The 12,927-nt window shown below is 28.7% G+C and overlaps 3 protein-coding genes across 8 annotated transcripts in view; 2 read left to right on the top strand and 1 right to left on the bottom strand.

The window, feature by feature from the left end:
• Positions 1–4,385, top strand: part of LOC114945381 (arylsulfatase B) — a 7,192-nt gene extending 2,807 nt beyond the window's left edge. The window contains exons 3-8 of the mRNA XM_029321603.2: positions 366–592; positions 915–1,158; positions 1,355–1,512; positions 1,875–2,166; positions 2,485–2,828; positions 3,141–4,385. Of these exons, the coding sequence (XP_029177436.1) occupies positions 366–592; positions 915–1,158; positions 1,355–1,512; positions 1,875–2,166; positions 2,485–2,828; positions 3,141–3,386 (1,511 nt within the window). The 3' untranslated portion in view covers positions 3,387–4,385. The remainder of the gene's footprint in view (positions 1–365; positions 593–914; positions 1,159–1,354; positions 1,513–1,874; positions 2,167–2,484; positions 2,829–3,140) is intronic.
• The window catches only part of vap (RAS p21 protein activator vap), a 24,253-nt gene extending 13,995 nt beyond the window's left edge, over positions 1–10,258 (bottom strand). Inside the window, exon 1 of the mRNA XM_085482211.1 lies at positions 10,195–10,258. The gene's annotated coding sequence lies outside the window, so the exon portion shown is untranslated. The remainder of the gene's footprint in view (positions 1–10,194) is intronic.
• Positions 5,078–12,927, top strand: LOC114945382 (arylsulfatase J). 6 transcript variants are annotated; one of them, XM_029321609.2, is made up of 10 exons: positions 7,101–7,217; positions 7,280–7,738; positions 7,837–7,940; positions 8,336–8,495; positions 8,809–9,035; positions 9,251–9,512; positions 9,834–9,991; positions 10,140–10,437; positions 11,418–11,695; positions 12,127–12,927. In XM_029321609.2, the coding sequence occupies exons 3-10, from the start codon at positions 7,869–7,871 to the stop codon at positions 12,307–12,309; spliced, it is 1,638 nt and encodes a 545-aa protein (XP_029177442.2). In that variant the 5' UTR covers positions 7,101–7,217; positions 7,280–7,738; positions 7,837–7,868; the 3' UTR covers positions 12,310–12,927. The 6 variants fall into 6 exon arrangements, with proteins under 6 accessions (XP_029177439.2, XP_085338339.1, XP_029177438.2 ...); XM_029321606.2 differs by lacking the exons at positions 7,101–7,217; positions 7,280–7,738 and adding an exon at positions 5,078–5,186 and having other exon boundaries at positions 7,770–7,940; XM_085482213.1 differs by lacking the exons at positions 7,101–7,217; positions 7,280–7,738 and adding an exon at positions 5,078–5,251.

Genomic DNA, 12,927 nt, shown 5'->3' with positions numbered 1-12,927 from the left:
CATTTAGCAAATATTTTACAAAATTTCCAATAAACTTTTTAATCATTTTTTTCTTCAGAAAATAAAATTGTATTTTATATAGAAAAGATTTATATTTCTTTTTCTGCGTAAAAAAGTAGAGAAAATATTATATATATATATATATATATATATATATATATATATATATATAATATATTATTATATATATTATAATGTTTAGGACCGACTCTCACGATAACAGGATGCGTCAATTTGTCGCGTCTTTAAGCAAGATAATGAGCACATTCATAAATGTATATGTGTATGTGCGCGATGACGCCACAAAAATTAATGCAGCATCCGTGTGCTTTTGTGTCTATATTGTACCATATTGCTTCATGCAGGTATGCAGGGAGAAGGTATACAGGGTGGTGAACCTAGAGGGATTCCTCTCAATGTGAGATTATTACCAGAATATTTACGAGGTTTAGGATACACGACAAAACTTATCGGAAAGTGGCATTTGGGATACTACACACTTCAACATACCCCTTTACATAGAGGTTTCGATTCCTTCCTTGGCTTTTATAATAGTCATGTTTCGTACTATGACTATAAGTACTCGTTTCAGGTATATCCCGATTACATCAGTTAATTATTATTTCGTAATAAACTGACGTGCAATCAAAATAAATGTCTATAAGGTTCTATTATTTTCTCTTTAACGCGTAATATTTTCAAATAGATAATGTAATAGAAATTAATTAAATATATATACATGATTTTTTCTTAATAATAAATACAGCCATTATATACAAATATTATATAATATATTGCAATATATTAAAATATTTGTTTGTATATAATTTGATATAAAAATTCTAAAAACTCATGTCAATTTGTAATTTACTTTCTATTGTAATTAAGTATGCATTTTGATATTTTTTTATCAGAACATGAGCGGATACGATATGCATCGTGGCGATGCTCCAGCTTATGGATCAAGTGATAAATACGTGACTGACCTTTTCACCGACGAAGCGATCAGAATCATTCAGTATCACGAGTCATCTCGACCGCTCTATCTTCAAATCTCGCATCTCGCTGTTCACGCGCCTGTCGAAAGTCCACACGATTACAACAACTACGATAGACAGTTCATACATATTCGAGAAATAAATCGCCGCAACTATGCTAGTACGTATTATGTTAATGTTAAAAATCGGAATATAAAATCAATCATATCTCTAACGTTAATTTTATCATCATATTACGCAATAAACTATTGAATAAATATCTATATTTAAGCAATGTTAATTTAATTCATATAATTTTCATATAATGACAGGATATTTATGAAACGATTCATTGTTTTTTATCATCGTTTTGCTAGGAACGGTATCGCGATTAGATAATTCCGTTGGTCGTATCGTTCAAGCCTTAGGTAGCAGAGGAATGTTAAAGGATTCGTTGATCCTCTTTCTAACTGACAACGGTGCAGCATCCATTGGCAAATTCCGCAATTATGGTTCTAATTATCCCTTACGAGGTGTATGTATTTTAAGTTATATATAATTAATATATATATATATATCACACAAATCGATAAGTTCATGACATACTGATTATACAAATATGTTGGAATCAATTTTCTCGATCTAGAATAAGAAAAATGCCAACACACAGAATTATATGATTAATAGTGAAAATATATATATATATATATATATATATATCATTTATTAAAAATATAAATTTTATTTTATTTTCTTTAAATTATATTTACTTTATAATTTATTTTTAAATCATATTTTATTTTCATATTTGAAAATTTCTAAAAAAATACTCATGAACTTACGAATCGCTTTAAAAGTTCGAAGATAATAAAAGAAGATTAATTTGTATGACAATAGATGAAATATACGCTGTATGAAGGAGGTGTGAGAGGAATCGCCGTATTGTGGTCACCAAGATTGCATAAGACAGCACGTGTATGCGACGATCTGATGCATGTAACCGACTGGTTGCCCACTCTGTATTCTATCGCTGGTGGTAATGTGAAAGATTTAGGAGAGATCGATGGAGTCAATCAGTGGTGCATGTTGAATGGCAGTTTGCCGAGTGCCAGGGACAAAATATTACTTAACATCGACGAGATCTCCAAGACTGAAGGCGCCATATACAAGCAATTCAAGCTCGTTCGGGGTATTTTTTTATTATTATTGGAATTATTGGCTAAAATAATAATATAATTTAAAGAAATAAGATATAAACAAATTATCATGAACAGAATTGAAGTTCTCATATACAAATTTGAAATCATGAGGTATTATTAATAAAAGGTCTTAGACCTTAAATTATATGGTAAAAATTTTGAAAATACATTTGCGCAAAAATTCTAATTTTTAAAGGCTCGTCAAATTAATTTTCAACAGGTATAGTGTTATAAGTTCATTCATTTATATTAATAATTCCGCGTGTTAGTATTATATATTTAAGAAAAATAAAGTATATATGTCTTAGGATCAATTGAGGGCGGACACTATGATGGACATTATAGTCACGATATTAACTCTAATAATTTCGAAAGATTCTCGCCTTATGAACCCAGAAAAAGCATACAAGAGGATACGCCGTATATATATACTGACATTGTTTTGAAAAGCGTGGTGTCGGAAAGCATCGCTCGTCATCTGGGTGATCCGGTCACTCAACCTAGTACAATGATTCAGTTACGGAGCGAAGCAACTGTTAATTGTAAACCTAATAAAAACTACAGTTTCCTTACATGCAACGTCACCGAGTGTCTCTTCGATATCAATAATGATCCCTGCGAAATGAAGAATATCGCCGAGCAATATTCAAGGGTAAGGAAGTATCACGTGTGATGTTAAATTAAGTTTACGAACTGAAACTCATTTTATATATTCAGATCAATGTTCTCATGTCTTAAATGTGTGGTCAGTAAATGTCTATAAGGTTTAAGGTTTAAAAAATTAAACTATAATTAATATACATTATTATTTTTTAATAACAAATGCTTTATTAAAATAATAATCCATTTTATATAGTTACTTGTGATAGTCTGAATCTTAATAATTTGTCAATAAGATATGCAAAGTTAGGGTCATTAATTATAGGTCAGATGACATCTCGTGTAATTATTTTCTTTTTTGTAGATCTCTCGGGAACTGGACCAATTTTTGGAACAGTATGGGCGTATCATTAAGAGACAAATCAAAATACCAATAGACTGGCAGGCAGATCCAAGAAGAACAAACAATACGTGGGAACCGTGGCTAATATCGAATAGTGAACATGAAATGATGATTCTGAACAATTCAGCGGCTCAATTGGCCAATTTGATGTATTGTGTTCACATCGCGATTATTCTCGTAACAATCACGTGCAATAGTTTTATTTAAACAAGTGTACGCAAAACATACACGCGATCATCTATTTATCGCGATATTATTTATTTGATTAGTTGATCAATTTACGCGGAATCAATTTATCGATTTGATGTAATAGAACTTTCTGTATTTTAGTGTAATAATAGTTTCTCTTTTCCTTCATAATTATTATTCATAAATTTTTGTTTAAAAAACTGCGACTTTGTAATATAAAATGCGTGTATATGTATATATCTTACAGCATATAAATGTGTATAAGTAGTGATTTCATTTTTAAATAAATTATAATGTATAGAGATATGTTTAATTCAGATCATATAAACACTTGGCAAATTAACATTTGCATAACATTTCTCCTCGTTGCTATATAGTCTTATACGAAATTATGTCAATTTTTTTGTTAGATTTTACTTCATATTATTCACTGTTCTATTGATTTACATTGCAGAAATATTTACAAATATAATAAAACGACGACGAAGATGCATATTATGACTTATTTTATATATTGTTTGAGATATAGAGCTATTAAAAAAAAGATACATTATTATATATGCTACAAAATATATATATACGCATTTCTATTTTAAAAAATCGCATGATTTTTTCGTGGAGATAATTTTGTAGATGGTTTCATAATATTTCTTTAATATTTTTAACATTATTTTAGTTATCTAAGTTTTTAATCATAATTGTAATTATCAACATCTCAAATGACTCAATATGACCTCGTGGAGGATTGGTAGTTATTTAAACTATGTTAGCTATGTATGTCAATTAATGCGTATGTTCAAACCTGTTTTCACTTTTGCGTGCATAATTAAATTACGCAATCGTAAATAGAGTCAGCACATATTTTTCAGTTAAAATAACAGAGTGCTAATTTAATTTAGTTTATAATAACAAAGTACTAATTGATTCTACGTTATGTTTATCGGTCTTGGTGTTGAAAACGCTGTACTTTTATCAAATTATTTCATTTGCAATAGAATTAAGCGACATTCCATGAAAGCAAGATATGCATTTTTATTCATTTTATCGTCAATTATACTTCTCTGAATGTGAGAGTTATTAATACTTAAGATCAATTTTATCTTATCATGTAATTTATCGTAGCATTATGTAAGCTTATACAAACTTCACACTATAATTACCAGAGGTATGTAAATCGAAAAAGATGGAATATAAAAAATTTTTTTAATTATTAATTTTTAATTAATGCTTTATTTTGCTATTTTGATTATAATATATCCCTAATTAATAATGTATAGCCCTATAATTAAATAATAATTTATAATTAATTCATCATATAGTATATAATAAATAAACATGTATTGTGCAAATATGATTATTTTTTTATTTTAATATATTGTAATGATTTTTTCTAATATCTTTATATATTAGATAAGAGCTTTGCGCAAACAATTATTCTAAATATATTCAAAGCGCTATATTTGCGTGAATAGATATTATATAATATATAAATATATCTCAAGCTGTACATATTATGTACAGAACACAACTGCGACGAAAGATAAATATAAAAAAATTCGTTCACAATCGAGAAATTTTATTAGACCGTAACAAAGTTTTAGCTCACGCTTCCACTATATAGATTATCATAACAAAGTCATTAAACGTCTGAATGCTACCGCTCTCAGCGTATAAATTTAGCAATGTATGTCTTACACCTTACAGTATCAAACGTAATGTGAAGTCGAACAGTTATCGCCAGCAATCAATCGTTCGATAGTCGAATAATAAAATCAAAGATAATCTTAGATATTGATAGTGCAAAACTATGCTAAAAAAGTGCTTAAACTTATATGTGATCGAACGAAAAGACTATTTTTATTAAAATTAAACAATCATATATAGTAGGCCAACTAAACGAGCAAATAAATAAGATGTAAAAATTTTTTTATTAATAGTTAAATCATTAAATCAACATTCCGTTACAGAATCGATATAAATTGTAAACGTTTCGACTGCACTACAGTCTTTATCAATACATAAAAATTAAATATTAAAATATAAAGTTAGATGTTAAAAATACAAAGTTAGTTAAATATTAAAATATAAAATTGAAACGATTCTTCGCTGTTGACCAATAGATATGCAAGGCGATTGGTCTGAGATGCCAAGTTATGCGACATTTGAGCATGCTACGGATATAATACGCGAATTAAATCAATGTCAGAAAAAATTAAAAAATCTTTCAACTTACATTATCGTTTTAACAAGTCCTTTTCCCCGATATTTCAAGTGTGTGTTGCGAAGTCTGAATACCAAATGTCAAAATAGAGAGCGTGATGTATTTATTTATTACCAATGTTTTTTCTAAATTATGATTCAGCAAATTTTTTAAGTATGTCAAAATAACTACTGTCTAACAATTCGGTGTCTGTATTTAAATTAATTCCATTTTTCTGTTCTTTAATGTGGATCATTTCAGATATTAGTCTTTTATGGTAATTCTTTTCATGATCCATAATTTTAATATTGTCCCAGTCAAATGTATGTTGTTCGTTTAGAATGTGTTCCGTGATAACCGAATGTCTAGCAGAGTCTAATTTAATATTATTTTTATGTTCTTTAAGTCTCGTTCCTAACTGTCTTTTTGTCTGTCCGACATATGTGGCGTCACAATCGTTGCAATTCAATTTGTAAATAACGTTAGAATTCGTGGGGCAATTATTTTTGTCCTTTTGAACTCTTATGAAGTCATTTAATTTTTTAATGCAACGATATCCTACCACTACGTCAGGTCTTCTTATTGCTGAAGCAACTTTCTCAGATATTGATTCTATATATGGTATGACAAAATATTTAATGTTAGTATTAGTATTATTAGTATCTGTTGTATTGTTATTATTAGGCTTGTTAAATTTCTTAGTTGAGAGATTTTTTAATCTGCGTTTTATTTCTGTGAAAATTAGATCAAGAGGATAACCGTTGGATAGCAAAATGTTAATAGCTTTCTCTATATTTTTTTTGTGAAATTGCGGATGTGATAGTAATAAAGCTCTATCTACCTCTTTAGAGCTTTATTACTATCACATCCGCAATTTCACAAAAAAAATATAGAGAAAGCTATTAACATTTTGCTATCCAACGGTTATCCTCTTGATCTAATTTTCACAGAAATAAAACGCAGATTAAAAAATCTCTCAACTAAGAAATTTAACAAGCCTAATAATAACAATACAACAGATACTAATAATACTAATACTAACATTAAATATTTTGTCATACCATATATAGAATCAATATCTCAGAAAGTTGCTTCAGCAATAAGAAGACCTGACGTAATGGTAGGATATCGTTGCATTAAAAAATTAAATGACTTCATAAGAGTTCAAAAGGACAAAAATAATTGCCCCACGAATTCTAACGTTATTTACAAATTGAATTGCAACGATTGTGACGCCACATATGTCGGACAGACAAAAAGACAGTTAGGAACGAGACTTAAAGAACATAAAAATAATATTAAATTAGACTCTGCTAGACATTCGGTTATCACGGAACACATTCTAAACGAACAACATACATTTGACTGGGACAATATTAAAATTATGGATCATGAAAAGAATTACCATAAAAGACTAATATCTGAAATGATCCACATTAAAGAACAGAAAAATGGAATTAATTTAAATACAGACACCGAATTGTTAGACAGTAGTTATTTTGACATACTTAAAAAATTTGCTGAATCATAATTTAGAAAAAACATTGGTAATAAATAAATACATCACGCTCTCTATTTTGACATTTGGTATTCAGACTTCGCAACACACACTTGAAATATCGGGGAAAAGGACTTGTTAAAACGATAATGTAAGTTGAAAGATTTTTTAATTTTTTCTGACATTGATTTAATTCGCGTATTATATCCGTAGCATGCTCAAATGTCGCATAACTTGGCATCTCAGACCAATCGCCTTGCATATCTATTGGTCAACAGCGAAGAATCGTTTCAATTTTATATTTTAATATTTAACTAACTTTGTATTTTTAACATCTAACTTTATATTTTAATATTTAATTTTTATGTATTGATAAAGACTGTAGTGCAGTCGAAACGTTTACAATTTATATCGATTCTGTAACGGAATGTTAATTTAATGATTTAACTATTAATAAAAAAATTTTTACATCTTATTTATTTGCTCGTTTAGTTGGCCTACTATATATGATTGTTTAATTTTGTTTAATTTATACGAGTCTATTTTTATTAGTTTTACTTGGCATTAGATTTTTTTGAATGATGAATTGTATTTATCGATTGATTAATTGTCAATTTTAACATAAAAGTATTATCGCTATATATATGCAACATCGATCATCAATAATTTAATGTAATATTTTTGTGAGTTTGATTAATTTTAGTGATCTCATCATCGAATTGACAAAATACTGAAAGCTATGAAATTGAAGAGAATGGGATTGTTTATAGGATTTGGAGTGATCATTTTGATTATCGCATGCATGTATATCGGTTCGAAACATGGCGATCCTATGCAGTCACCTAACATCGTCGTTATCATCGCTGATGATCTTGTACGGAATTATTTTTTATTAATATAATAACTTAGCGCGTTTATAGAAAAAAATATAGTTGTATAGCTTGAAATATATTTGTAGAAAAATCTATAACAATACTTTTTGTCATAGACTTTTTTATTTGTTATTTATAAAAAAAATGATGTAATTAACAAATTTAATTCTAGAATATATGTTCTTCTTAAGTTTCTTTGTTGTTTCTATGTTAAATATTATCAAGATTAACTACAAATTAATTTTTTTTTAATTATACATCTTTTATTTCTTTTTAAAATCTCCTTTTAAATGGTCCCTTTGGAATTCAAGAATAAACGAAACACGTTTCTAATATATTGCATCATTACGTGTAAATCATAAAATATAGTTTATTATATATTTCTGATAACTAAAAGGGATGGAACGACGTTAGCTTTCACGGCGCTGATGAGATTCCTACACCGAACATAGATGCTCTCGCATACAATGGTGTGATACTAAATCGACATTATGTACTACCAATATGCACACCATCGAGAACAGCTTTCCTCACTGGGAGATATCCCATAAGGGCAGGTAATCCGTTTAATTAATCACAACGTATCATTTAATAACGTGGCGTACATCATTGTATGTTTTCAGCTTTTAAAAATTATTCACACCTTATAAACACGATTAAGATACTCAATCTAGCGATGATTTTCTCGCGAAAGTTAACGCGTTCATATTTCTTTACTTGGAATTTATATCTTTATTGATTCTGTTTTATTCTATTCTAAAGTAATAACTATAATTTTGTGTTAAATCATAAAAATGCACTTCAAAACTGTTTTATGAAAAAGAAATTAATTAAAATTTAATTCAATTAAAATGTGTGCAATATATGAAGGTATGCAGGGCTTTCCTTTGCGAGGAGCCGAACCACGCGGAATACCTTTGAATGATATTCTTTTACCCGAGTATCTTCGAAGAGTTGGATATACTACTCATCTGGTGGGAAAATGGCATGTTGGTTATCATACAAGAAATTACGGACCTACTCGTCGTGGCTTCGATACTTTTGTTGGATATTATAATGGTTATATCCAATATTTCAATCACACACTCTACGAAAGTGTAAGTTTTGTGTCATTATCTGGGGAAGAAACTATTAATATTATGAAATATTTTGCTACAAATATCATCATACATTGATGTACAATTCTTCTGCATTATGCTACAATGCAGCAATAATAGGATTATTACTTACCATAACTGCCAACAAAGTTTGATTAATCGAGTTTGTTTTTCATCCCACGTATTGTGAATAAATACAGAAAATTATTTCACAGAAACAATTTGGTTACGATTTGCATCGTATTGTGAGTGATAATCACACGATTGAATATAACTATAAATATATGACTGATTTTATAACCAATGAGGCTAAAAATATTATTTCATCGCATAATCCTGCGAAACCTCTGTATTTGCAATTGGCACATCTTGCGGCTCATGTCAGCGATGCCGAAGAGGGCATGGAAGTACGCAATTGGGGAAAAACAAATGCTACTCTTGGTTATATCAAAGATATAAATAGAAGAAAGTACGCAAGTATGTAATATTCTTCCAATTGCAATTATTACAAATATTATGCGCATTAAATTTACATAAAAATCAATCTTTACGCAAAAGACAGAAAATTGCTTTTCTTTCTTTTCTGTTTATGTAATCGTAATTTTAAAATAATTCCTTAATTTATCAATTAATAGTTTATTTCAAACTATCCAAGAAAATTTTTTTATATTATTTTACATATTATTTTGTTCTATTTTTATTTCAACTATAATAATAATGTTAGTTAATTGTTTGCGTTTTTTTTTATACTAATGATTTAATTTTATAATGTTTGAAATTGTAAACATTTGTCTTTAGGTGTCGTTACTACATTGGATGAATCAGTCGGTCGAGTAATCGATGCTCTGAGGAGAGCAGATATGTTGAAAAACTCAATTATTGTTTTCATGTCTGACAATGGAGCGCAGACTGAAGGAATCTTGCAGAATTACGGATCCAATTATCCACTTAGAGGGGTAAATACAGTACATGCTTTTTTTATAAATAAGCGTTATGCTGAGACAGTTTGCAAAAATTATTATTTAGATAAGGAATGCGACAGAGCGATGAGAATTTAAGATTTATATTGAATTTGAAATAAATAATTAATTGATTTATTTGTAGTTGAAATTCAGCCTTTTCGAAGGCGCCGTTCGCGGCGTAGCATGCATCTACTCACCCTTGATTGAGTATTCGTCGAGAGTTTCTTCTCAATTATTTCATATTACCGATTGGTTGCCAACATTATATTCCGCGGCTGGCGGTAATCCGAATGATCTGAAACAATTGGATGGCATTGATCAATGGTCTGTACTTCAGAGCGCGAGAGATGGCAAATCAATTCGAAAATCAATTCTTCTGAATATTGATGAAAAGGAAAATAGCGCAGCAGCGTTAATAGGACATTATAAACTTGTTAAAGGTACGTAGTATTAGTATATTACATAAATCATTTTTTTCTAGTGATGGATTCAAGACAAGACAAGAATCGGATATACTTGTCTTCTCTTGATTTTTTTCAATCAAAAATTATTATGTCTTGATCTCGACAGTCAATTTCTTGTCTTGATTCTTGCAAGATTCTTGATTTTTTTATAATATCTATAGATATTTATTTAGAACATCTTGATTTTACTATTTTTGAAAATTTTTATAAACGTTATATATCGAAAAAATGTTTTTGACAGAGAAATGTCAACTAAAAACACAAAAAAAATTTACAAAATGTTATTAAAACATAAAATTTTGTATTACTGATAAAAATAAAAAATAAATGTGAATATCAAAAATAATAAAAGACACGGCTTAAGTAATATAATTATTATTATAGTAATATAATTATTTTTATCAAATAAAAATTTCCTATATTCGAAATAAAAGATTTCGGTTTTCAGTAAAACTATAAAGTTTATTGTTTTTTAGCAATTTAAATTTTGCATTTAATTATTTGAAATTGAGACTGGACGGGAGGAGCTCAGAGTGATGTATATATAACTACAATTAAATAATTAAATACTAAAATAATTAATTCCGTATATAATAATGTATATATAATTGTAGTTTCAGTTATCAAGAATCTTGATTGATTTTTCTTGTCTTGCCTTGATCTTGAAGCACAAATCTTGTCTCGTCTCGATTTTATCAAGTACAAAAAATTTGTGATTTCGTCTTGAAAAATCAAGACAAGACGAGACAAGATCTTCAAATTTCTTGTCTTGTCGTCCATCACTATTTTTTTCACGTTTCATATTATTTATCATAATTTAATTTTGAATAATTCTTTCTCTCAATAGAAAATATGAATATTATATAACGTAGCATAAAAAATGATATAAAAAAATATAATTATATTAACAGTTTCAGAGCCTTTTTGCTTTATAGTGGTATTTCTTTCTGATATAGATAACTCGGAGTATCAGAAATATTATAATTATAGCGGTAACAACCCATTGTATCCTAAGTACAATGCAACGAATGTACTATCGTCATCAGCTGCGTCAGCTATCGCGAGTATTTCGACTTTCGTGTTAAATGCAAATAAAACAATGCAGTTGCGGAAAGAGGCTACAGTAGTTTGCAAGAATTTTACGAATTTCTCCAATTGTAAGAACCGCACCTGTTTGTTCAATATCTATGAGGATCCGTGTGAAACTACAGATCTCTTCATGAAATATCCAGAGGTAACATTAAATTAAAATTGAAAATAAATATATATTTACATATAGAGCGCATTTTATATTCTCAACTATTCAGGACGTAAAAATAGATTATAAATTACACATAAAATTGACATTTTAATGCATAAAAAAATTAATAATTTCTTCTTTTCAAATATGTATATATGAATGAATTCTAAAATCTCATATCTCTCTCTCTCTCTCTCCATTAATTATGCCCATAATATTGCATTAAGATATTGGCTATGAAATGAAGTATATGCTAATAAAAATGTACATCTACATCCACAATATCTATGATTTTACGATTGGAAGGAAAAAATGACTCGTGCAAATTATTTATTATTACGTGGACGTCGGTACTCATCCGGTAGAGATGAAATGGAAGCGATAGCGGAGATAATTCAAGAATTCATTTCGTTCCCCATTTGCAGGACGCGGAGAGATTGAACATGTTCATCGACCACTATAAATCGGTCCTCATGAACCAGACGAATGCACCCGTCGATCCGGCTGGCTTTCCGCGTAACTTTAACGACACTTGGATGCCCTGGTTGCCGGACGACTATCAGTCGATCAGCGAAATGCATTTCACGATGAATGAAGTCACGTCGTAACGACGCTTTATTCGTTTTGCATTATAAAGTGGTAAAGTGCTGATCATCTTGAAAATAGAGCAGAGAAAAAAAGATATATCAAAAAGATATAATAATCACGCTTAATTAATCGTATTCATTCATTATTATATTGTAAAAATAAATAATCAAGCCTGTATATAGTTTGTAGAATACCATTTTGATAAATTTAAATTTTGATCACTTAAATACGTTTAATGCAATTTTAATACGATTTAAATAAATAGAAAATAATCTCTATTTTTTATTAATAATAGAGGAAAATGCAAGTAATCGCTCGAAAAATCACTGCCACTTTGTACATACAGTGACTCAAAACTGCCGTATGAAAGATTAAACACAGATTCCTTGTTAAAAACAAAAATTCTCAAGAGAGAATCTTGAGATACAATTTTTAATTATTGTCAAAAATTAGTAAATATTTTCTTAAATTTAGAATAAATTAAATTTAGAATTTTAAAATGGGATTTACGTAAAGGTAAACAAAGACAATGTTTTTTATTATATATTTAAAAATGGTTGTTTTTAATTAATATCTCCGATTGTTTTGTGAACATGTTTGTGGTAGATCTAAATAAAGATTGTATTCTCAACGTTTCA

This window comes from Nylanderia fulva, unplaced genomic scaffold, assembly GCF_048542155.1.
Source record: "Nylanderia fulva isolate GAGA-0341 unplaced genomic scaffold, ASM4854215v1 Scaffold2, whole genome shotgun sequence".
Classification (NCBI taxonomy): domain Eukaryota; kingdom Metazoa; phylum Arthropoda; class Insecta; order Hymenoptera; family Formicidae; genus Nylanderia; species Nylanderia fulva.
The sequence above is the reverse complement of the archived record's forward strand: the minus strand, read 5'-3'. Positions and strand labels throughout refer to the sequence as shown.